Raw genomic sequence first — 26230 nt, 5'->3', positions numbered from 1 at the left:
CTGCACGACATCCTTGTCTCTAAATTGGAGAGATATCAATTTGATAGATGGACCACTCAGTGGATAAAGAAGTGGCTGGATGGCCGCACGCAAAGAGTTGTGATAAACGGCTCAATGTCCAGTTGGAAAACAGTAACGAGTGGTGTTCCTAGATAGGAGGTGGTCCTGCCCCTCTACTCTCGTGAGACCTCACTCGCAGTACTGTGTACAGTTCTGGTGTCCTCAACATGAAAAGGACATGGAGTTGTTGGAGTGAGTCCAGAGGAGGGCCACGAGGACGATAAGGGGGTGGAGCACCTCCCATATGAAGACAGGCTGAGAGAGTTGGGGCTGTTCAGCCTGGAGAAGAGAAGGCTGTGTGGAGACCTCACAGCAGCCTTCCAGCATCTGAAGGGGGGCTATAAGCATGCTGGGGAGGGACTCTTCATTAGGGACTGTAGTAGGACAAGGGGTAATGGCTTCAAACTTCAACAGGGGAAGTTTAGATTAGATACAAGGAAGAAGTTCTTTAATGTGAGGGCGGTGAGGCACTGGAATGGGTTGCCCAAGGAAGCTGTGAATGCTCCATCCCTGGCAGTGTTCAAGTCCAGGTTGGACAGAGCCTTGGGCGACATGGTTTAGTGCGAGGTGTCCCTGCCCATGGCAGGGGGGTTGGAACTAGAAGATCTTAAGGTCCTTTCCAACCCTAGCTATTCTATGATTCTATAAGATGCACTAGGAGAGGCATAAAAGTAAAATATAAAAGTAAAAATACAGGCAGGGAAAGATTTCTGAATAGCCAGAAAATAACGGTATAGGCAGCTGAAAGGGAAAAAGGATGATGTGTGATCTGAAAGGAACATTGAAAGATGGTGTGTTGTTCAAGAAGAGGCTCACAGTTTAGAAAAGAGAAAGGGAAGAGAGGAAAGGGAGCTCATGAGAATAAAAAAAAAAATAATACCATGAATTCACCAGGGCTTCACTGTTAAAGAAGTAAGAATTGCTACCGATTTTCTCCTGGTTTCATTGCCATGAATGGTGGCAGAGTGGGTGCTGCCCATTTTGTAATGCAGCCACTAGCAGATAGGCCATATTCCCCCAAGCAGCATTCTTCACTGTCCCCCTTATTTTACATCAATTTAGTGTAGGTGGAATATAGACAACCAGTTCTCCAAAGGTTTTTAAAGTCTCAAAATTGGACTAATGCGTTAGAACAAGAACGATCCCAGATCTTTCAGTCTGCAGGCTTTTTTGGAGGGATTTAGCAAAACTTTTATTATTATCCATAAAAACAAAAAGGGGGTGCGGAGAGGTATAAAAATAAAATTTATTTAAATATTAAAATTTTATACTTGATGTAGAGTTTTAGGAGTGGGATAGGAGTAGTTTGAGGAGGCCTTGAAATGAAAACATTGTATGTTTTATCGTCATAAAAACCAAACATTAACTTCCAAACCATACATAACTTTCTTCCTGTCAATGCATCAGGTTTTTTGTATGTGATAAACTCTGCACTATGGATGGTTGATAACAGCTGTTATCTTATAATCCCTATCCTTTTAATAAATACATTGTTTGCTCTTCCCTCCCTCTGTCCTTTGCCTTCCCTCTGCCCTCATCCCATGCATGAACATGGATGCCCTCCTTTAGTACCAGGATCCTGATTTACTGTTGCTCTGTTTAGCCAGACAAGGAGCACAAGGAATGCTAACGAACCAGACACCACAGCGACCTATGCCCACTTTGCATGTATGCAAAGGCTTCCACACTTGGCTGAGCACCACAGGGCACTGAACGGTCACTACCATTTGCATGGCATGGATGATTACTTGATGCCACTTGTATTACCATAAATCAAACTGGCATGTTGCTGATGTGGATCTGTCCACTGCTATTTAACCTGGTTATCCCCCAGAGTCTTTTAGTTGCTGACTGTTGATGATGCTGCATGCTTTGTACAACTTCTTGTGACTGGGTAGTCCTCTGCTGTCATACAGAGTGAAGTTACTGATAATCTGTTTTATCACAGATTTATTATTTCCTTTACATTTTGATATTAAGGATTAATGTGGCTATCATCATGAGTGAGAAGTTAAAAGTGTGCCAATTAACATTTATAAATCATTGAAACACGGAGTTGTTTAATTAAACATAAGCGTTTTTTAAAATTAATGTTCTAATTAATAAATCACTCAGGAGAAGAAGAAAATTATCACTTGAAAAAAAATCACCTTATAATAGTTCCACTTAATCTTGTAACATTCAATTAAATTCAAGTGAGATGATGGACAAGATAAAGGTATTGTGGAGAAAAATGTCATTCAGTCACAACTGGAGTTCTTGTAATAATGACCCTCTGGCTCTCCTTTCACACTCACCAGGACCCAGGGCAGAGCTACTGCTGTTAATAAAATGGAGTGGGCTACAAGAACTATGCCTAGAAAGATATGTGATACGACGAGAGGAAAACAATGCTTTTTTTGTTTTTTTTAAAGGGGAAGCCCTCATCATAGTACATCCAAATATTCAGTGACAGTTCTCAAGAATGCAGATAGATCATCTTCCCATGTTACCCATCTCTCTTATAATTCATTCACTTACAGAAAACCAAACTGAGTTTCTGCTTTTTATAAAGGACAGAACAATGACAGCTAACATAGGAAATTTCAATCTGAATAACTAAGTTGCTTTTCTTCTTACCTTCTGTCTCATTCTTCCAGCCCTGGTGCCTGCATGTGCTTGCGTCTCCTCCCTGGGACTCAGCAAACACTGTGGACATCACTTTAGCTTTCTACCCCTCTTCTTCAGTACAGAAAGACAGAGGTAGAAAAATCTCACATGAAGAGTGCTAATAATGGCCTGACAGATGTACAGTGCTTCTTAGAATATTCAAATAACTCCAATTTGAGAAGCAGGGAAAAATTGTAAGGCCACGTGTATGTTACTTTCTGCTTGCATCATACACAATATACTCTCCCTTGACCATCTTAAGCATCACTAATACAGACAAAAAGGAGGGAGGAGTGAGAAAACAGAGACTGCTGTGCTATTTGTAGTTATGAGGTTTCTACACATACTGCAGCAATGATAACTCTTGCAAAAACACTAATATTAAATACGTACATTTAGACAACAATAATGACAGTTTAATGGATTCCCTCCATTTAGAATTACATTAATCATTCCACCACTGTGAAAGACAAATGGGAAACATTTTAGCCTGAGTTTTCCCTTTGGTATTGAATATTGCAAACTATTGCAATACTAAATGCCTACTTTCTTTTCAGATTTTTAACACAGTAGAACAATCTCTGCAGAGGTACTTAAAGCTGCTGCTGAAACCCTGTATTAATTCATTTCATCTCAAACAGTGGGGACCTGATTCTCATTCTGTGCGTTACAGTGATGTAGATATCTGCAGTATACTTCTTTAATAGGCAGGCACAGAAAAAGCCCACTGTATATTTCATTTATTGATACATGCTATGTCATAGTTGAGAAATTAATATTAGGTGTCCTTTGTTGTTTATTAGAAGCATAAAGTTACCTAAATTGGTCAGTTCTGACCTAAAATATTATAGCACTTTAATATACAGATAGGTTTCTCACTATATAGTAACATGGTTGGACTTTTCTTAGGAAAGAAAGTTTTAAGAATAAGATGACATAATCCCTCTGTAAATAATTTTAGAAGATCATAAAATACTCAAAATATTTTTCTATATCATTTAAATATTGGGAAAACAGGGAAAATACAAGAATGAAATGTTATTAAATTAAAAGCATAAACCAAATTATTTAATAACATAAAATCAAAGTGTAAATGACATTGTGACTGACTCCCTAGAATGGAAGAAGGAAATGGGCAAGGGTGATATGCCCATCAAGCTCAGGAGGTAATGCAAGGGTGACTGAGCGAAGCTCTTGCAAAGAAAGCTAACAACTTCAACACAAAGGGGAGTGGAGGGTGGCCTCTGGTTTATATAAGCACTTGTGTCAGCTGAGTGGATCCAGAGACTATATATCACAGTTGAGGGGATCAACCAGTGATGTAGATATTTCACCTTGTGTTCACTAGAAGAGTGTGACTGTCTCCCTGAGTTAGCCAGGCCACCCCAATATCGAGTACGAAAACTAAACAACTAGCAAAAGGATTTTGAAGAGAGCAACGGGCTTGAGCTGGCTTCACCCATGTATGCCTTACTGGTGACTGGGGACCCGCAGAATCCTGATAGTGAGCATATTCTAAAGACTGGTGACGGGACTCGCATTGGCGCTGTGATTGAGCTGCATATTGTGATTCCTCTATTTTGCTAAGTATAATTTACATATGTAGTGTGCTGTCAGTATATTTTATATAATTGCTAAATCAGAAATCTAATGTAACATCAACTGTCCTCAAATAGGTAAATTTGCTATTAAACATTACAGCCTTCACGCGTAGAATCTAAAAAAAACCAAAGAACCTGGTCAGAGAGTATTGGACTTTGACATTAATATGCCACAGAAACCAGGCAAATCATTCATCAAGCTCTCCATTTAACTGGGTATTTATCTATGCTGGGAAATGAACACAATCTCTGAAGAAGATGGATAAGACTAAATTCAACATACCACAGTGAACAGATGTTTTGCATAAAATGACAGCTAAAAATGCCTTCAAATATCAGATGCCTTTAGAAATAACACCTAACAAATATCCTTATTCTATGCATTTTATGCACTCTACTAAAAATCTGTGATAGTGTAAAACAGAAAAACAGCTTCATCTGTAGAAAATTCCCTGCCTTGGAAAACAAATTAGCTTTTTCTAAAGTAAGAAATCTCTGTTCTCATAGGAAATGTGTAATATAAAGATCAACAAGGCAACTGAGGGTACCAAGTGCATGCTGAGTTGTATCTGACCTATCAAACAGTGGTTTTTTTTTGTTGGTCAGCCGTCTAAAGTTCCCCAAGGACACCACAACTGCCTTCTTCATAGTTTGAAAGATATAAGATGCAGCTTTTCCTACTGGGTTCCTCATCCAGGAGATGGGAAACTTTTCTAAGGCACTGAAATTTCAAGTTGGGCTTTAATACAAAAATTGGTGCAAATATACATATCAAAAGACAAATATGTCAGTTATTAGACAACTTCAAATGCTGTGAAATTAATTTTAGTGTAAATATTTTGATTTAGGACCCTAAATTCACCATCTGTTATTTCTGATGAAAAAAAAACACCCTGTCAACAATAAAAGTGTGGAGTGCTGGAATGTGGAACTGTAGAATAAGTGGGAGTTCTCCATAAAAAGCATTCTTGAGAAATATGCCAAGTCATATACTTACGTCTAAGCTAAGCCTTATAAGCACTTCAGTGTGGCTGCTCAGACAATGCCATACTTCTGGCACAATATTGCAAGGTTCTCTGTCATAAAAGCATTAATGAGTTTAGCGTTTTAATTAGAAGTAAGGAAAAGAAGCATCACTATATGCCCTGATTATTCTTAGTGCCCTAATACCTCAAAGCTTATTCTAACAAACAATAAGCAAATTGAGAAAATAAAATGAAAATGCATGGTCTTTCTCTTACTTTGATATTTCTTGGGCATCTTGCCCTAGATACTGACTTACAATAACCAGATACTAAATCATAGTCAGCCTATGATAAAATGCTTACATTCAAAAAAAATATTCTGACATTATAAGGGTTTTCTGGGTGCTACCCTTGTCCTGCAGACTACAGTCAGGAGACTTCCGGATTAAGAGAATGACATAGTCCCATCCTACTACAGTTAGTGAATTCCATCTACTTAGTTAACTCTAAAATTCACATGACATTTAGTAAAAGGATGTGGTTTAAAAAATAATGATAATATTAAGTACCTAAACTAAGGGGGGGGGTGTATTTTAATAACATAAAAATAATTACCTATTCAAAGAGAAAATATTAGATAATCCTGTTTTGAAAGTTTACCTCATTCTCCAATAACAAACTGCTATTTAATTACAAATGAGTATCTTTAAATTACTTTAAAATCATTCTCCCAATTCAACCAGAGGTCTTGGCATTTTATGCATAAAAATTTCTACTAGACACCAACTAGTTCATATGAAGAAGATGATATTTGCTGACATCAAACAGCTTTTATTCAATGGTTTTAGGACACTAAAACCACGCTGTTTTTACACATGCCTGAAGAAACTATCTTATGCTGGGGGTTTTGCACAACACCTTACTTCAGTATTTCACATTACTGTCAATATTTGACATGGAGATACCAGACAGTGCTGCAGCTTCACCCTGGACAGCTTCATTATATTGGCTGGTGCTCTGTGATGAAATATTACCATTCAGTGGGTCTGTATTCTGTGTTTCTTGCTGGGCATCGGTGAGATCTTTCTGGTTCGGATCAGAGTTAGTGCATTTTTCTGAGTTGGATTCATCACTCAGAGGAGTGTCGAAAGAGACTACTTGTAGGACGATGGATCTGGGAGGACAAGTTGTACCATCGCTTCCCTGACTACTCTCATTTTGTATCCTTGTTGTCTCTTCCTGTAACTGTGCATCTGTGGAATTTCTGCTTTGTTCTTTTTCCTGTTCACCATCATTTTTCACAAGTTCTTCTACAAAGAGGGAACAAAATATGTGAATTAGATAAGAAGGATATGCCACAATTGTTTGATTTCAGAGTAGTGACTGATAGAGCTGCACATGGGAACATTGTGAACATTGACTTTCTGCATGAGGACATGTGCACTGGTGTGTTTAATATGAGTCAGATTCTGCTCCTGATTACACTATTGCAACTGAACCATAATGGTCCACTTTCTGGTTTAGTCTGTAATATGTACCTCTTTTTTTGGCCATAGTACAGAGGGTGCATCATCAGACACAGTGCAAACTCAAGAATGGGAGCAGGAGGACCCCATCCTGCAGGCACATCCCCGCAGTGGTGTTTACCTCCAGGACTAGAAGGAGCAGAGCTCATCAGTTCTGCAACAGAGAAAGGGCATGGAGGGGAGCACCTTGCTGGGGATGGGGAAGAATTAAAGGGAAGCCCTGAAGGAAGTTGGCCTATCAGCCTAGAAAAGTCCAAAATGTCAGCTGACACAGAGCTTCAGCTGGAACAAGTTATAGAACATTACATGCATGCAATCCAGTACTGCTGCCATTCATGGCTAATGGCACATGCAGAACAGAAAAGAATAAATATGAGGCATATTGTGCTTCAGGGAACAGCAGCTATAGGAGAAAACAATGTTTGTGGAAGGCTCTATTCCTTCTCGTTTGCAGAGACTCAGAGAACAGTACAAATGAAATGGTCTAGGCTAAAAGGAGACAGAACAGAGCAGCACAGAGTAACAGGAGGGACTAGAAAATGAAGAAAACAGAGAATGGGAAACTTGTGTTGGAGGGTGAAAAGTCTGATAAAAAATAACTGTACCTTCACAGGGGGCCTATTTGTCTTGCTATTAGAATCTGCATTTCATAAATTCAGATTTTAGACTTTGTATACTACTGTAGAAGATACAAAACACTACCAATTTAAAAAACGAAAGCATTGCAGTTTGAACGCCTGCACAAAATAGCTTCCTGGTATTGCATAAAATTTCGAACTTGGCTGTGCACATTGTATTAAGGAAGGAAACCAAGCACTGAATTATTTATTGAGTTCAACTGACAGCTCCCAGAAACTCTGGATGTGAGTGACCAGTCCAGATTCTGACCAAAACTGATTGCATATGACAACTGAAAGACAGCTCATTCCACAATCACCTTTCTACCACAGTCTGCATTTGGCATTTTCGTTATCTCACTTTTCTGAATCCACAAAAAGTTCCCCCTGAAGTAGAATTTGGCCTGTGCAATGAGACAGAAAGGAACACCTCCAAAATAGAACTGATGGACAGAAGCTAAGTAATTCGCCTCTGTTGCCAGTTCTTCCACTTCCCGGCATACTTTCTAAAAAATCAAGAATTTCCCAATTTGAGCCAATTTCTAAATAGAAATAGAGATCTGCTCTTTTTGGACTCTAAATTTTCTGAAACTTGGACAGGTACTCTCTTTCTACAGACTTTTTTGTTAATAGCTAATGCAGCTTTTACAAAGAAATGGTTAGGCTAAAGACATCAAGAAACATATATGTAACTTGAAGCAAATCTGATGTTCAATCTAGATATGTTAATTAGAACATCTGTCACTCATGGTATAATCTACCTACCTAAGGCTTTTGTCCCAAGAAACTGATTCACGTGCCATATTTGCCTCCATATGGCAGAGCTACAAGCATTTTCTTTAACTTTATAAAAAAACACAAGGAAATTCCAAGATAAAATATTTCAGATGCTGTTCAGATGCACTAGTAAGTTGAGGAAAGCAAAGTTGAACTATAATTGCACATAAAACTGTAATATTAACTCAGCTCACACTACAAAAGGTGGCTTTTTTTACCTGAAAGCTGGTAAGAACAGACAGTATTTTTCTCACAGAATGGTGTTTTAGGACAATTCTAACCATAATTCAGATTTGTTTTGGTGTAACTGGGTGGCTGTTATGCTCATTTAGAAGTCTCAGAATATTCATATAGAAAGCTGAATAACTAAACTTACAGTTGCTTCACTTCACTCCTGCTAAACTTAAAACTGGCAAATGAAGTTTAACAGTTTAATCGGAACAATGCTGATGGCCTGTTCTTTATTTATATCATGCTGGTCTTTTATTTCTATGACTGCCCTTGATATCATCTCAATCATGTCTGTTTAAGGATATCTAAAACACAACCAAACTCTGCCTCAGGTCTAGGCACATCTGATGGATGCAGCTTTGAAATGGAGGGTCTCTGCATGAATTTACACCTGATAACATCCTAGTTAAAAGTCATATCCATTGCATTTAAACTGGTGCAATATTATTTGTTCCGAAAGTGAATAGAAAAGAATATGTGAGCAAAATATTATCTATTCTAAGCATGAAAAAATACTGTGGAATTTTAAAATTTGTAGAGCTAAAACTATTGTTAAACATTAGTTGGTTTATGCTGATAATCACATCTGTGATTACCACTCCATAGTGATAAAATTTCAAAGTCACTCTCAGTTAAATAAGCTTGAAGGAAAGTACCTTGTCCACTTTGGAGGAGTTTGTCTAGGAGGAGTGGCTGGTAATTGTGACTGAGACTGGGAAGCCTCAAGTACAAAATCCTCTATGACGATATCACAATGTTCATTAAGATCTCCAATCCTTTTTATTGGCATTAAGTCTCTCATCTGCTGGATATCTAAGTCTATGTTTTATCTTGCTTTGCTCCACTCACCTTCAGTCCCTATAAAATCTACTGCCAAAGAGATGAAAAATACTGGATTGTTACAGTACGTTGGCCACCTGTGGAATATGCTATATGTGCTGGAAAAATACAGATTTCTGCTTTCCATAACAGCTAATAGTTGTACTCTATATTATATAGGACCTTTATATTGTATAAAAAATTGGCATTTTCTGTCATTGCTGATGCCATATCATTCTGATGGAACAGAAATATTTAACAGCCTTTAAAAAAGTCTGAGACCATGCGCTAGTTTTGGCTGGATAGATTTGATTTTCTTCATAGCAGCTAGTACAGGGCTGTTTTTTGGAATTGTGCTGGAAACAGTGTTGATAACAGAGTGTTGTTTTAGTTATTACTGAGCAGTGCTTACACAGAGTCAAGGCCTTTTTTGCTTCTCACACCACCCCAGCAGTGAGCAGGCTGGGGATGCACAAAACATTGGGAGGGGACACAGCTGGGACAACTGACTCCAACTGACCCAGGGGGTATTCCATGCCACATGATGTCATGCTCAGCATATGAAGTGGAGGGAAGAAGGAAGGGGAGGACATTTGGAGCCATGGTGTTTGTCTTCCCAAGTAACAGTTAAGCATGATGGAGCCCTTTTTACCTGGAGATGGCTGAACACCTGCCTGCCGATGGGAAGAAGTGAATTAATTCCTTCTTTTGCTTTGCTTTACCTATTAAATTATCTTTATCTTAATCCATGAGTTTTCTTATTTTCTTCTGATTCTCTCCCCCATCACACTATGGGGAAGTGAACAAGCAGCTGTGTGGGGTTTAGTTGTCAGCTGGGGTTAAACCATGACAGTCCTTTTTGGCACTCAGTGTGTGGCTCAAAAGGTTCAAGATAACAACAGGTTTGATTGGAATGTGCTAGATAGAATTTATAGCTGTTATAGCTGTTTAGCTATCAATTGGCAGGCTCTTGTGCTTGTCATGGGTATTCCTTGCCTTACTTTATATTAGTCTAGGGCTTGTTAGTGGCTGCTATATGCTTTCACTGCTTGCTTATCATCTTACTGTGCTGTGCCAGAGTACATTTTGATAACAGTAATGGCCATGTGCCTGGGGTGGCAGGGCATTGCTGCTGCTCCTGTGCTGCTGTACTAGCTGGAACTCCAGTGTGAACTTGAGTTGAAGGGACTGTAACCTGTGGATGAGTCCACATGGTGAGTAGAACACCCCGAAGTGTCTGTGGCCATGGATAAGACCATGCCAGAGCAGGTACATCCCGAAGCGTCTGTAGACATGGTTATGTCTGTGCCACTGCAGGTGTACCTCTGAACGGACTGTGGCCCATGGATAAGTCCTTGCTGGAGAAGGTACACCTTGAAGCATCTGTGGCTGCGGATAAGTCCATGCTGCACCAGGTACATCTTGAAGCATCAGTGGGCGTGCATGAGGTCATGCTGGAGCACCTCAAAGCATGTGGCCATGGATAAGCCCATGACAGAGCAGGTTCAGCCCTGGAGGGACTGCAGCCAGGGGTAAGGCTATATTGGAAAAGGTTTACTTCTGAAGGGACTGTGGCTGTTGGTAAGGCCATGCTGGAGCAGGTATCTCTCTGAAGGCATTGTGGCCCATAGAGAAGGCTGCGTGGAATAGGGGCATCTCAAAGCAACTGTGGCTGTAGATAAGTCTATGCCACAGCAAGTACACCTCTGAAAAGACTGTAGTGCACAGACAAGGCTCCATTTGAAGCAGGTACACCTCTAAGGGACTGCAGTCTCTGCATAAGCCCAAGTCAGAGCAGAGGCAAGGTGAATGCAATTTCATTGAAATGTTAAACCCAATGGTCTGGTCCAAAGGACCAGGGGTGGAGATTGTAATGTAAATACTTTTAAGTTGTTGTAACCCAGGATTTGAGTTGTATGTTACAGGAATTACTATAGCGGGAACCGTCTGAACCAATGGATGACATTGTCAAGGATAGAGCCAAGGCCTTTTCTGCCTCTCAAGCCATCCCACTAGCAAGTAGGCTGGGGGTGCACAAGGAGCTGGGAGGGGACACAGCAGGGATAGCTGACCCCAACTGACTCAAAGGATATTCCATACCATGTGATGTCATGCTCAGTATACAAAGTAGAGGGAAGAAGGTGGAAGGGGAGGGGACATTCAGAGTCATGGTGTTTGTCTTCCCAAGTAACAGTTAAGCGTGATGGAGCCCTGCTTACCTGGACATGAACACCTGCCTGCCGATGGGAAGTGAATGAACTCACGAGTTTTCTCACTTTTAGTCTTCCGATTCTCTCCCCTATCCCACTGGGGAAAGGGAGTGAGCAGCTGTGTGGGGTTTAGTTGCTGGCTGGGGTTAAACCACAACAGACCGGGACAGTGACTGAATAACTGCTAAGTTAATACCATTAGTGTAAGAGAAGTAGAGCTGGCATGATGTCCAGCAGTGTTGGACAGTAAGGATTGTAATAAATACTGTGGCAGAGCCTCTGCCTCCAGCCTCCATCCATCCATGAACTGCCAGGACCTTCTGAAAACAGCAGGCAAAGCTGCTGCCCCTCACCCTGCACTGGGCTGTTGGGAAGAGCAAGTTCCTCCTCCTCTATAGGGACACATTGCCATGGCCAGCCAGAGATGGAAATGAGTTATGTTAAATTAACAATGTAACCTGGCATTTCAACATTGACAATATTTAATAAGAGTAAATAGATGAATAAGATTAATAAGACTAAATAGCCTTCTTGTCCCTCTAGAAAACTCCCCTCTTTTTTTGGGGGGGATATCAGTTAGGCACTAAACAGTGTAAGGATTATGATATTCATTCAGATAGACAGAAGTGTGTTGTGCAGTGAACTCAGAGTATCATAGAATCACAGAATGGTTTGGGTTGGAAAGGACCTTAAGATCTTCTAGTTCCAAACCCCCTGCCATGGGCAGGAACACCTCACACTAGACCATGTCATCCAAGGCCCTGTCCAACCTGGCCCTGAACACTGCCAGGAATGGAGCATTTACCACTTCTTTGGGTAACCTGTTCCAGTGCTTCACCACCGTCACAGTAAAGAACTTCTTCCTTATATCTAACTTGAACTTCCCCTGTTTCAGTTTGAACCCACTACCCCTTGTCCTTCACTACAGTCCCTGATGAACAGTCCCTCGCCATCATCCTTGTAGGCCCCCTTCAGATATTGATAACAATATAGATAAAAGTATGTCTTATTGTTGCTATTGGTTTTGCTCTCTCTGTTTTAACTTAATAAAAGTGCCTGGAGCCAGCTCTGTTTGCATATTTTGAACTGTTTGGTATTATTTTCTTTACAAGAACCCAATGTTATTCAGCAAAATTTGTGTGAGTTCATCTGTAAACCAAATGGCTTCTCATAACTGGTCTGTTAGGGGGGACTCAATGTTATCCCTCTCTTCTGTACTTCTGTGCCATTTCTGAACTCCTGCCTTAGATCACTGTCCTTCATGAGAAGCAACAATGGCATTTGATACATAAACATGGTAGCAGTGGTGGCTTGCTTTCTTCAATGTTTAGGCTGGGCTGTTGGCAAGGTGATTACAATGCATTGTTTTGTTTGGAAAACTGGCAGCAGCTGTGAGGCAATAGCCAAATTTCAGAATAGTTGAAAAATTCCGATACTTAGTAATTTGACACCTACAGAAAACGTAGTGATGTAGTGCACTACATTTAACTACTGAAAGCAATTTCTCTCTCTTTTTCATCAGCTACTACTCTTCTTTCATCACCTTTTTTTATCTGGCTTAAAAAATCTCTGAAAACTGAAGCTTTTTTTTTTTTTAATTGTTTGCTGGAGTGGATGGGAACACTGAATTCCTGTGAGTTTAATGAAGGACTAAGTTGTCCACAAAATACTAAGGCTGTCACCCGGCTTAAGCTCTCGAATCATGTAGGACCTTGTGGTCTCCAAAGTATCACTGTTCTGCCACTGCAGAAGCTCTGGTGAGTCTTCATTATCAGCTACAACACTGATTTCCACCAGCTCAGCTACAATACTGCCAGTGTATGCAGCAACACTTTCGGGACATGGTCTACTAAGTCGTGAGGAAGCTTTTCTACATTTTGGCACTTTCTCTTCTGTACATGTCCATTGATTTTCTTCTCCTGGCCTTTCTGTAATAAGAAACAGAGCATTCAGCTACTATCATCTGCACAGTTACAGGACTTACTTATACCCTTTTGTCCTCAGCAACTGCAGCACTTGAATATGTACTGGCTTAACAAGAGTGGAGAGGAAAAATAAAAAAGCCATGCGTGAGCAGAACATCTTGGATCAGCTAATGGCAGTGACTGCCACAGTGCTAAACCCCAGTAAAGCAAATGTCTGGTGAATCACATTATTTTCATTGGCTATGTTGAAAAGCTACAAGAACTTACCCTTACAGAAAGATGTAATGACATTGAAGTATTAAGAATTAGCAAAACTGTTCACCTTCACTAAACGAAGAATGCTGCTGGACATTATGGACTCTCTGTGTATATTACCACAAACTTTGTTTTCTACGCTTGCCACTGCTTCCAGAGAGCAGTGACAAATGACCAAAACTTGGACAAAATGGTAAGGAACTGCACCTTTCTAAAAGAAATGTTCTCACATCAGCCATTTTAGACAGAAGAGGAAGCAATAAGCATCAAAACTTTGCAGAAAATGAGAGGACTGATCCTGGTACCCCTGGAACTTGGAAGTAAGTTTAAAGACATGTCCAAGAGTTCCAAAACAACAGTGATGTTTTGCAACCAATCATTTTCAAACCCAAGAATACATTGCAGTAACACACAAAGTTATTTAGACACTTATTCCTCTGTCTTTCAAGTCCTCACACATATTTCATCACAGATATAGGAGTATATAAAACCACTGCAAACCACATAAGCCAGTGGCACTTTATGTCACAGCATTACATCATACACAAAATGTAGCAAATGCTTAATTAGCTTTTTACTAAAAGATTTGGTTAAAAATAATTTGTGAGTTTATGGATTCCTAGGGTGGCTACCTCTGCCTATTACTTCTCTTTTGCTGTTTAGCTCTAAGCACAGGGGCTTGAATGCTGGAACTTCCGGGATAGGGGAAGGGAGGGACATGCTGCTCCGAGCCTAGTAGAGAGAAACGGTGTTTTAAGTCATGTAGTTTGTCATACACAGAGGCTGGCCAGTGTACACTCCAGGGAGATATAGAATAGGTTCCATTACCAGGTTCAGTTGTCATTCCTTAGTCAGTGATTTAGCAGTTACTGCTAATACAAAATGTTTCTTGCTACTCTTAGCTCAACCCATTCATTGCAATTGCTCAGATCATGGTGAAAAATTCTCCTTTCCCCACTGCTCTGACCACTTTTCTGGATTAGCTCAAAACCTGCTTATGACCTAAAGGTTTTAGCATTGCAATTAAAATCACTGTCACTGGTCCTAGATGGGACTCCTTTAGCCCCTTGAATATATTTTTCTCTAACAGATTAAAACAGTCCGTTAGGGTAGATTTCATGTGCCAAACTGTCAGTCGGTTTCTGCGGCTGTCACACACACCCTCCCACCACCCGCCCTTCCTAATGGCTGCTAAATCACATTAACATGCTATCAGCTCATCACTCTGAGATTTTTGCATTTCAGCAGATGTTACTCTCTTCTTATTAGTGAGTCTGCAGAGAAAATCTTCCAGACAAAATGGAACCGAACCCTGTGGTTATTGTGACTGGAAGTATGCAGGACTGAAAGTGCCTGAAGGGGGCCTGCAGGTACCATGCAGAGGTCTTTCAGAAGAGACATTTATTATTCAAAGTTGCTGCCCACAGGGGAAATAAAAATAAAACAGATCTCTACTCCAAAAATGTAATAGTTGCCATTTTTTCATATTATTATTATTATCAAAATTAAACACAGAACAGTGTGTGAGCCTTGTTCACCCTCACCTTTTTTTCATCCCATCCTGATGCAGTCAGGCATACCACCTTTGAGCCGTGCAGCACAGTGCACTGCCAAAGGTGTTGAGGACAAGGTTTGTCAGTGATCACTTTCCACACATATAATGCAACCTTTGGTCACGTCATCTAACAGTTAATTCTTCATAAGAGTTACACAAGCATAAAATGAGTACAAGTAACACTGCTTTTGTATTATCCGGAAGATGAACAATGTTAGCATGCTTCAGTCATAGACCCATTTGACTGCATGCTGTATTCCCTCATATTATTATACGACATGAGGTGAGTGATCTAAGCTGTCTGTGCCTTTTTTTTGCTCAACTGTAAAGCAAAGATAATGATACTTATTTATCCCTGTACTTTTATTTACAATGACATCTACTTAATAGAGGGTAAGCATGACTACTAGTCTATACCCTGTTGCTCTGTTAAGAGTACCTGAGCTTGCCAACCACTGAGCATCTTGATTAGTAAAACTTTAGAACATTTTGATACAAAATAAGCATGAAGGAATATACATTGTAGGCATAAGAAATAAACATTATGTTTTTAAAATATTAACCATTGTGTTTCAATTTCTGTGTGTTCTAAGAACTGCATCATGAAGGATCTTATATGGTATTTAAATCCTTCCCAAGAAGTTGTGTGTTTCTTACAGCCTTCTTGGTAGGTCAATAATTTCCAGACCTTAAAATCCATTTAGCAGATGTTTTCTCTAACGGAAGAACCTCTCAGACTCATCTGAGCATCTTTACTGTCTATTTGCTACAACTACTACAATTGCAAATAGCAGCAGCACAGGATGGAATTGTCTCTTTATCACTGTGTTGAGTTGAACTAAGACAGATTATCTGGTGATTAGGGGTTTGGAATATTAATTAAACATCAAGGCTTTCAAATTAGAATCCCAGATGTTTGATCATTATGGTAATTCCCTGTTAACAGCATTCCCTGAAAGGCCTGAGAAACATTCCTCTAATTCTCCAGTGGTGAAAGGTTGAGAACCCTTAGGCTATAGAGTACTGAGCTCCTCTGCATCAATTATACAAGACATGGTCTTTTTAGCAAAACGGAACCATCTTATTTAGTGAGCCTTCTGTTAAGGAAGCTGCCTAGGTAGATGAATGCTTTCCTTACTAACACAGGCCTTTCCAAAATAAAGCACACTGTTCCTTGCACAAGCTGCTTGCTCTGAACCAAGCCTCAACAACAACTATCTTTCCAGGGAGGGGTACCACCAGCATCTCCAGGAAAGCTACCCTGTCAACAACACTGTCAGTGTGTCTTGGTTTTCTTGCTCTGGACTGTCTGGGCACAGGAATCAGATCAACTTCTTCAGCCCTGCCTCCCAACCAGTGCTACGTGCGTAGCCTTATCCTGAAGAGGTGAGAAGCTGGAACGAATTCGAACCATGACTAGCAAATTATATGGATTGTTGCTAGTTTCCTTTTTATATTATTTGTATGTCTCTATTACTACATTTTATAGAGACAACTGTTCCTGAGTATGTTAACTAATCTGGGAACAATGTTTGTGGAGCCCACTGCCAAGAACGCAGATTGTTAACAGCACAAGTACTGTTTGTCATAGATCAGGAAGTATGTTTGGAGATCTACACTAACAGTCAGCTTACTTACTGCATGCTGTCCTCACACACATGACTTCATCAGTGTACTCCGCTCTTTGCGGCTTGTTGTAAATTATCTAGCTAGGAACAATGACAGCAAGAACAACTGTCCTTTCACCTGGCATTTCACCCTGATATTTCTTCCCTCAGTATGTGCTCCTACTAACATATAAATAAAACACAACTACATACATATGCCCAGAGCAAGCTAAAGACTTTTCATCAAGCAATAGAGTTAGACAAGGTAACATGAGATCCAGATAGGATGGGAAAAATAATCTGAAGTTCAAGGTCTCAGGTTATTCACTTACGAGCTTAGTAAAACTTAAGTGCAAACTGAAGGGAATTCCAAGTGGAAAGGGAATGTATTTCAATATTTTTCATTATTTACTAGATGTTAATTTTGCACAGTCTCATTAAAGATTTTCAACATTTGCAGGGTGCAACTTGAGAGCAGATATACTGTTCATATGGACCAGCTGGGGAAGACTCCTTCTTCCATTATGTGAAAAGGAACTTGTGCTACCTCAGTGCTCTATCTAGGGCTATGTTCACTTATTGAAAACCTCTTTTCCAGCAGCCCTTAGTGCCCACATATGGACTAAGTACCCACACATTCCATTCCAGATGAATGGAAAATATCTTTACTTTCACAAAACCTATGTAATATCCACCACCCCCACCCAAAAATACCCCAAACCAAAATCCAACACCTTATTATCTCTGTACTACCAAAATATAAATCTGTACTCAAAAATATTTGCACTATTCACAAGGTTCCTCCAGATTCTAATCAGGCACCTTGAAGGTCTCCATGTCATGCTCGTCAACTGCAGATGTTGCTGCAAGTAGTCTTTTTATGGGCACAGTTTTCTATAAATCTCTTCCTTGCTCTCACAGAGGTTTTGCAAAACAGATTTAACCATAATCACACAGAGCTGATACTGTTCATCAAGCTCTGGCCTCATCCAACTATTTTCACTTACCCAGCAATATTCCTAACACACATTCTACTATAATTCCATAACTCTATTCAGGAAATACTTAGACACACTTTATTAGCCAAGTTGATGGAAGAAAAGAAGGGCATCCTAGAATATGGACAACAACAATCTCAACAAAGTCCATAGAGTCTTGAACATTATCAGCTCTGTATTTCAAAGTAGGAAGCTTGCCCAGAGTTTCTTGGATCTTGCTGGTCCTCACATTAATATTGACTGTGTAGAGAAACAGCCATTTACCCAGAAGGATTCTTAAATCTCTTGCTGTGAGAAGCTTTGTTTTCAAAGGCTGTCAGCAGCCCAGTAAAACTGGTCTATATGTATCAGTAATTTACAGAGCATTGTAATTGAGAAATTATCTCTTTAATAGCACTGTACACCTCCAAAACAATATACCAAAAAGCTGATATACCAAAATCAAACACATCAGTTACATGTAACTGGAAATGGCAGACTTGCAGATAACAAGTTCTCCATTTTTCATATTGAATGACCTTACATGTAGATAGCCTAGGGCTGCTTGATTTCTGCAGGCTGTAACTAAGTGGTCTTCAGCACCCAATGTCTGCTATTAATACTGATCATCTCAAATTAGTAGCTTTGTCCTTTTAACCAGTCAGTATTAGTTGAACATACTAAAAGAGGCAAACAATGTAAAGCTGCTCATGAAGAATCTCCTCAGCTTTCCCTTCTACCTAAGTCGAATCATTGTCACAATAGATGTATGGAAGCTTGTTTTTACTTAATGTTCTCCTAACGAGAATATGCATTTGCAATTTAGCACTAAATTAGAATTTAGCACAGCTCAGCAGTGTTTTTCTGTCTTGTCTGACACCTCTTTGAGGAAAACAATGCTGCTTTGGATGACAGATGAAAGATAGGGCTGGCACTGGGTTCCAGGATACCATTTCCTGCAGTCATTATCAGATCATGTACAGTAAGACCAGTCCCAGCAGTGAAACAGTACACTGAAACATTCCAGGTGCTTACTTGGAAGCAACACAGACTGTGGACAATATATTCCCAAATGGCATTCACTTAACATGGATCAAGGTTATAAATTGCGTTCAACAATTAACATGAATCATTTCACTCAGAAAACTAACTCGAGAAAATTTTCAGGTATGGCTTATGAACTAAGATGCTTGATGCAGGTTTGCTTTATTAACTATCAACCAGCAAATGAAGAAACACTTTTTGCCTTGTTTGGGTCTAATACATGCTGTGAATGCCTAAATCTCTAGATCCACTGGGTCATCTAAATAACTGCCTGCAGCATAGTCCCAAGAAGCCTGCAATACTGAGTTTTGTTCCATACAGTTGGGAACAGATAGCATTTCTAATAGCAAAGTACAACTTTTATGTTTCTTTAGAAATGTGGCAGCACATACTACTTTGAATTGTTGATTTTGGCATTTAAAGCAGATGTCAGTATCAGTTATGATTACATATGCAAGAATGCACATTTCTAAACCAGACCACTAAAGGTAAGCTGAGCAGCATAAAGCCTTATTGTACAGGGTATACGATTTCCTCTCATCACCTGACCACCTGCACCTCTGTACACCTCCTGGGAGAACAAAACAGGACCATCTAAACAAACATTAAGACATAAAATATATGAATACAAGACAACTATGTATTTTTGTAGGTTGAAGGAAATTAAAAAATGAAAGTAACAGAAGGTTAGGGAGTAACCTATAAAAACTTTCCACCTTAGTATATCATACCTTCTACTGCTAATTCTTTCCATCTTTCTTTGTTTGCTTGTATGATCTTCATCAAGTTGGCCTTAAAGCTTGTTAGGTCTACGGTTGCTAGAGAATTTTCAGTGTGAGTCCCTCCATCACTTGTACTTTTAAAACCGGGTCGTCTTTGTGCTTCAGCATTGCTTACTGCTCCCAAACTATTTTGGCTGCAGAAGGGAAAAACCCCTAAATTATTAACACTGTCAGGTAACTTTAATAGTACACAAACAGCTAATTTGAAAAAAATTCCTTAGGACCTACATGCAATCGCTAACTTGAAATAATAGTTTTCACCAAAGAGTGCCTGAGATACAAGACATTTCTTCAGCTCATGAAGCTGTAACCTGGGACCAATTCTTATCGACCTTTTTCCAGGTAAGTCTTGAAAAAAAATGCAACAGCTGAAAATACATTACTTGTAAGTTGTTTCTTGAAAGAATGTTTATATAGCTATTTAGCTTCTTAGCTGTGTTTTTGAACAGTGAATGGTATCTTTGAGGCTCACAGGAGAGACATCTGAAAAGAATCCCTTCATCCTGCCCCTCACCTGAGGAAGCTTTGCTGGGTCATAAGCCTTTGTTCATCTACCACTCAGTCATGAACACCAACTGAAAATGAAGCCTGGAGCTATTAATCATTTGCAGCTGCTAATCACTAATTTGTGAAGAACAAAGTAGGTAAACAAATTTGTTAGCAATAATGCTTTAGTTTAGCACTGTTCCCCAAACCACTAAGAACCCTGACATAAATACCTGCTTCTAGTAACTTCTATTTACTTCTAGTAACCAAAATACATGTAAACTCATGATCAGAAAAGTTACATTCATCATTTTACTGTTTAACGCACAGCAAATGAAAAATTGCCCTGAAGAGTTATCATATTAGTAGCCGCAGCAAAAGCTCAAATTACAGTTTTAAAATTAAAAAAATGTGGTAACAGAGGTAGTAGCTGTAAGAGCAGCATCTGATTACTCAACAATACTTTCAACATGGAGTGACTCAGATAACAATGTCTGTCACAGCTTATTTGTTTTGTAGACAACTTCTATAGCGATGCAGAAATCAAGAGCTTGATGGGCAACCACAGTCCCCGCCACATCTCACTTATACTGTATTTATATCTCTCAAGTGGAATATAAGTGGAATCCATTTTGTTTCAAGTGTATATATCAAATAATACTAATATGGAAAGGCAAAGAAGAAAAGTGACCTACAGCAGAGTAAGAAACAGAAAAAAAACTCTGAAACCACCTTCACCACCTCCGCTTCCAATTGTGTCTGAGAAAGAATGACTTTTGGAACTGTCAATTAAAATTATACTGAAAATGGATCAAGATAAGAGAACCAGAAACTCCAATAATCTACTGCAAAGATTATAGTCAAAGGAAAAAAAATGTTATTAGATATGCTGTAGAAAATCAACTTTATATTTTATACATGTGTATTCTGCTCATTATTGTGCTTTTGTTTCTTTATAAGCACGACTGTCCACAGTCAATGGAGTAATAGCATACTGCAAATACAATATAAAGCCACATGGTGGCAATACCGTACAGCTATTTAAGTTACTTTTCCAACTGCTTAAATAATTGCAATAATTCTGAGAATGACATTATTATGTTAATTTCTGTTAATTCAATAACTAAGCAGTGCATTCATACCTGGGTGCCCCAAGTGCAGGACTTTCAGATTTTGACGCTTCCTCTATAAGAGGCATAACAATTTTCTCCATCGAGTCCGTAAGAAGAGAAAATGTTGGTTCTACTATGAAATCAATGAAACCTAAAGAAGAAAAAGAGAGAAAAACAGATTTTACATTTTCATAGCTCTCAATTCTAAAAAAATACTTGATATCAAGCTGATTTTCTGACTGTAGTCCTGATCCAATATATTAGATACCAGTAGTATAATCTTGAAGAAAAAAGCACAAGTAAAAACAAAAACATTTGAAGCTGTATAAATATAAGTAGGTATTAATAATTATAGCTTTTGATTCCTTTTTCTTGTAAATTTTATGCACGGCAGAACACACCTACCATTTAGAATGAATAGAAGGGAATCTACCATTGAGTCAGGGGGCTAGAAGTCATACTGTCTTTTTGCTATTCGGAGCTTCTTGCCAAGGAGTTAATATTTCAAATTGCTGTTTGTTATTCTGTGGAGGTAAAGTGTTATTTCACAGTGTGTAGGAGTGTTCTGTCAAATCAGTGAAGAGAACAAGTAATATCCTTAGAAGACAGCATTCATCCCACAGTTCTGAGATGTCAGCTCCGAACAATGTCTTTTACATTTTAAAGTGCTCGTCAAGGTATGGAATGACACAGTGAGAGAATGAAGCATTATTCTCTGCTGAGCACTTAACAGAAAAAAAAAGACAAATGCTAAAACACGAGCTAGCAATGGATTTCCAGATGTCTTTATACTCTAACCATACAACATAGCACAAAGGTGAGCAACAGTGCTTCAGCCTAGGATCCAGCTTCCCTCCTGCTGTAGGTATGATATGATGCTCAAGCACATTGCCTTTCAAGTCCCAGTGAAATGGAATAAAGGACATTTTGAGTGACAAGATCAGACAGGATGACATGCTTCAATTCAAGCGTAAGACACAGCCACCTATAGAATGCTGAAGTACTCTGTTCACTCATGTAAAAAGTACAGCTGTTGGTAGGACCTACTGCTTTACTCTGTATGATTCTAGCGTATGTCCTTGTAACTAGCCCTTGTGATCTTTACCAATTTTACTTCCTTATTATTGCTGATGAAAATGGTGATAGAGAGAACCAAGAAACACTTTTCTGAAAATGGGAAGCTGAAGTTTGGCCACTCTTCACCAAAATGCAATTACGACTGACAGAAACAGAATGCAATGGTTCTTGTCAACCCAGGAAGGCTTGACCCTGTGTAGTTGACCCTGCCACACTGACAGTCTTAACTGCAGTCCAGATATCTGATGTATTAATTAGCTTTAAGTTGAGATTCATCTACAAAATGGTACCCAGCTTTCAGATTATAGTAGAGACAGACTTGTGAGTTCTTGAGCAAGAGTCAATCTGTCTGAGGACACGATCTACCAAACCCTAAAGTGTGTACAGTAAACATTGGGCTCATGTCCAGTACTTTGGTTAATCCCTCTCCTACCCTTCCTTGGCATCACGTATGCTGAAATTACTTCATGTTCTTTTGAAATCAGCACATTTCTGCTGTAAAAGCATATGAATTTGGTAAACAGATAGGTACAAAGAAATACCTTCTATACAATGGCATTTGGAACATCTGCAATTCAAAATGGGTATAGGAAATGTCCACATGATTTTACATGCTCCTACACATACAAGAAAAAGAAAAACACAATTTGTCATTACCTATTTGAGACTGAGCAACCAAAGTAGACTTGCGGTCACAGAGTGGGGAAAATTGAAGACCTAAAGCAGCCTCCTTGTCTCCCTGCAAACAACAATGTTTAATATTACAACCATATATTTGACAGAGGAACAGAGAGACAAAGGAATCTGAACATTCCAGTATTTATTCAACAGATTACTTTGTTCACTTATATTCCTAAATAAAAACAAGCCACAGGCAAAAAAAAAACATAACAAAAAAACCAAAAACAAACGAAAAAAACCCCAACAAAAAAAAACCCCAAACCACTGATGTTTTATCTTTAAATTTTCAGGAAAAGCTAAAGTCAAAATCAAACTTACATTTGGAAATTTTTATCTAAAGGAACTTATCGCAATCAAGTTCTCCTCCAGAACAAGGCATGTACTGATGAGATTTAACATATATGAAGTCCGTCAGTATTCACAGGTTAGTCCTGCTGATCCCAGATATAATGGGATTGGAGATATTTAGACATGTTTGTAATCATAGGCCAAATGCTATCACACTGGTTTATCCAACATGCAAAATTTCTTCAATAGATTTACACAGGTCAAGGGCATGATGTGACTTGAACTCATTCTCACTAGTAGGCATGTGTCTCCTCTGCTGAAGCCACAGAAAAGCACAAGCTCAATTTCATTACAATGATGATTGGTACAACCTACTTCTGAAAATATTTCACACCTAACACATTAAAAGAAGGTTTTGTCATAACAGTCTTAACAGACCAGGGGGTGTTATCTCCATTTTCAGCATGTCAGACATGCAAGTCAGCAACCGACTTGCTCAAAAAAAAAGTCTGGTGGCTCAAATGCTGCTCATTGCAGGAGGGCTGGACTAGATGACCTTTGAAGTTTCCTTCCAACCCAAACTATTCTATGATTCTATAAAAAAACCTGAAGAGACATCTTTCAAAGGAGGCTATAATTTGTGTTGCTGGAGAAACCTAGTCCCCAGAAGCACTGACATTACAGATACAGGAAAATTTAGCCTTTCAAGTAAAATGAATCAACATATTACATCAGACATGGAGACTGCTGTTTCATGACTATTCAGTGGGGAGCAGTACATGAATATACCATTTTCCCAAAGATCTCATGAGAAGCTGATTCATGAAGGGGGCAGTATCAACATTCCTTAGCCTTTTTATCATGTGTCATTGAACTAGATTTGGGGAAAGTTTAAAACTGTAATACCAATAAACGTACTTCAGCCACAGGAACAGATGTAGCTCACAGATTGTGTTTCATGTGGAAATGGAGAGTTTTATCACTATGGCCTTTAAATTTTACACGTAAGTGTTGATAATTTGATTTCAGAGTGTAGACGAACACACGAATACTTACTACTAGAAGCAGTGCTCATAGCATCTCCATGTAAATGTAGGAGCCAGATTGTGATATAATATAAACTGGGGTAGATCTAATGGTTTCAGCCATTGTTGAACACAGGATTTCTAAAGCAATATTAATTTTCTAATCTTCTCTTTACTAGGTATTTAAAAAGAGAAAATTTGGCACAAGAATCAGTTTGATTTTTTTTTCTGTTTTCAAGCAGCTCTTTACCCCACTTATTAATTACTTTGTTATTAATATAATACATAATTAATACTTAAATGTCATATAAGTCTAAGTCTATTGTAATTGTAATAATGGACAGAGCATTGATATTTAAATTGATCATTAGAATTTCATGAGTTTAAAATAAAGGTAAAGATCACTAAGTAAAAAAAGATATTTTCCCAGGTGCTGAACTCTCTGGATAAATTCTCTTTTTGTGCTTTTGGATCTATTCACACTAAGAGCAGAATGTTGAAGGAGCTGTGATACTTCTTTGAATGTCTTGAACTATTTATTTTTTTATTTTAAGGTTTTGAGATGGGTGGGTGTATTTCTATTTTAAACAAGTAGCTCATATTTTTCTTGGCATTATAACACACTTTTTGTAGTCGTTGCTTTTAAGCTTAATGCATTGTTTGGCCTTTTTCAACTGGCACATATTTTAAATGTTAGCTGCAGTTAACTAAGTTCTGTGTCTAGGTGAATCTTCATTTTTTGCTGGAGCATGCTACTTTGAAAGCTGCCTGTTAAAGCAATGGTTTTGCATCATCAGTTTCAGACTCTGATGCTTCTCCTTGTAAAGCAGTAGAAATAGTTGAATTATTATCTTTAAAGAAAAGAAGAGGAAGTAGTGAGAGGTGTCCCTGCCCATGCAGGGGGGTTGGAACTAGATGATCTTAAGGTCCTTTCCAACCCTAACTATTCTATGATTCTATGATTCTATGATTCTATGATTCTATGAGTTTGTATACATTTGGACTACTTCATCTTGGTTGACAGAGATTTGAAAATCCCAGAGATTTCCACTGCACACTCATATCAGCAGACCAGAGGATGTACAATCAAGCCAGTACATCTAGGAAGCACGAGACCTACTGTCTCTGCACTGCTCAGTGCATTTATATACGTACAGTTACTTGATTGCACTTTACATGTGTTCGAACTACTCCACACACACTGTTCTTAGTAGTATGTATAAAGAGGGACTCAGTTCCTTGCACACTCCTCTACAGCCTGAAGGACTTTCACATTTGTATTGCTAAGCTGCAGACATACATACATGGTGATTTGATTCCACTGTTAAATGCCTTCTCAAGTCTTTGAGCAGCTTATTTGGCATCCAGTTACTTCTTCTAATAAAAGGATAAAGGAATAACTAAGACATTAGCTGATCCTATGCACTCAATGACCAGTGTGATACTGTTTACTGCTAGTGCTATATCCACTAGACTGGACACATTGCCTCACTGTCCCATGGGCTCTGTCTAGTCTGTCTCTCTGTGTCTAAAATGTTTTTACAGTTGGTCATTCCTGACCTTTCAAGTAATATATATCTGTGGTAATCTGCTTCTCCTTTTTCCTCTCAAGTACAAAATCCTCATAATTTCCATTTACAGAAGCAAACACTAACTCATGACTCTACTCAGTATTTCCACAAAACTCAGTCCATTCATTATTTACACTAAGGCACCAGGTCTCTAATCTGTCTCCTCTGTGCAAAGCCCAGAGTCAAGGATGTCCTGATCCTGCCTACTGAGAATTCTTATAAAGGACCTCTAGGAACCAAGCTAGAACCTTCTCAGGCAGATGGGCCTAATAATCTCATACTGACATACTGACTTTATGATTTTCTGACATCTCTTCCACATCTGATTTGAAAATGGCAGCATATAGCTGCTCAATCAACTTGAGCAAGACATACACTGTTCCATTATCT

General features: G+C 38.9%; 1 protein-coding gene across 12 annotated transcripts in view; it reads right to left on the bottom strand.

Annotated features, from left to right (window-relative positions):
• PDE1A (phosphodiesterase 1A) overlaps positions 1–26230 on the bottom strand; it is a 219979-nt gene that overhangs the window by 4381 nt on the left and 189368 nt on the right. For 11 of the 12 annotated variants that reach the window (XM_030488057.1, XM_030488054.1, XM_030488053.1 and 8 more), the window contains 4 exons: positions 22933–23014; positions 21229–21349; positions 19550–19734; positions 6310–6585 (listed from right to left, as the gene is read on the bottom strand). In XM_030488057.1, coding sequence (XP_030343917.1) covers positions 6310–6585; positions 19550–19734; positions 21229–21349; positions 22933–23014 — 664 coding nt within the window. Of the gene's footprint in view, positions 1–6309; positions 6586–12440; positions 13384–19549; positions 19735–21228; positions 21350–22932; positions 23015–26230 lie in introns of those variants that run through there. The other variant, XM_030488062.1, reaches the window with a different exon arrangement.

Source organism: Strigops habroptila, chromosome 5, assembly GCF_004027225.2.
Source record: "Strigops habroptila isolate Jane chromosome 5, bStrHab1.2.pri, whole genome shotgun sequence".
NCBI lineage: Eukaryota > Metazoa > Chordata > Aves > Psittaciformes > Psittacidae > Strigops > Strigops habroptila.
Note: the sequence above shows the minus strand (reverse complement) of the source record. Positions and strands in the feature narration are given on the sequence as shown.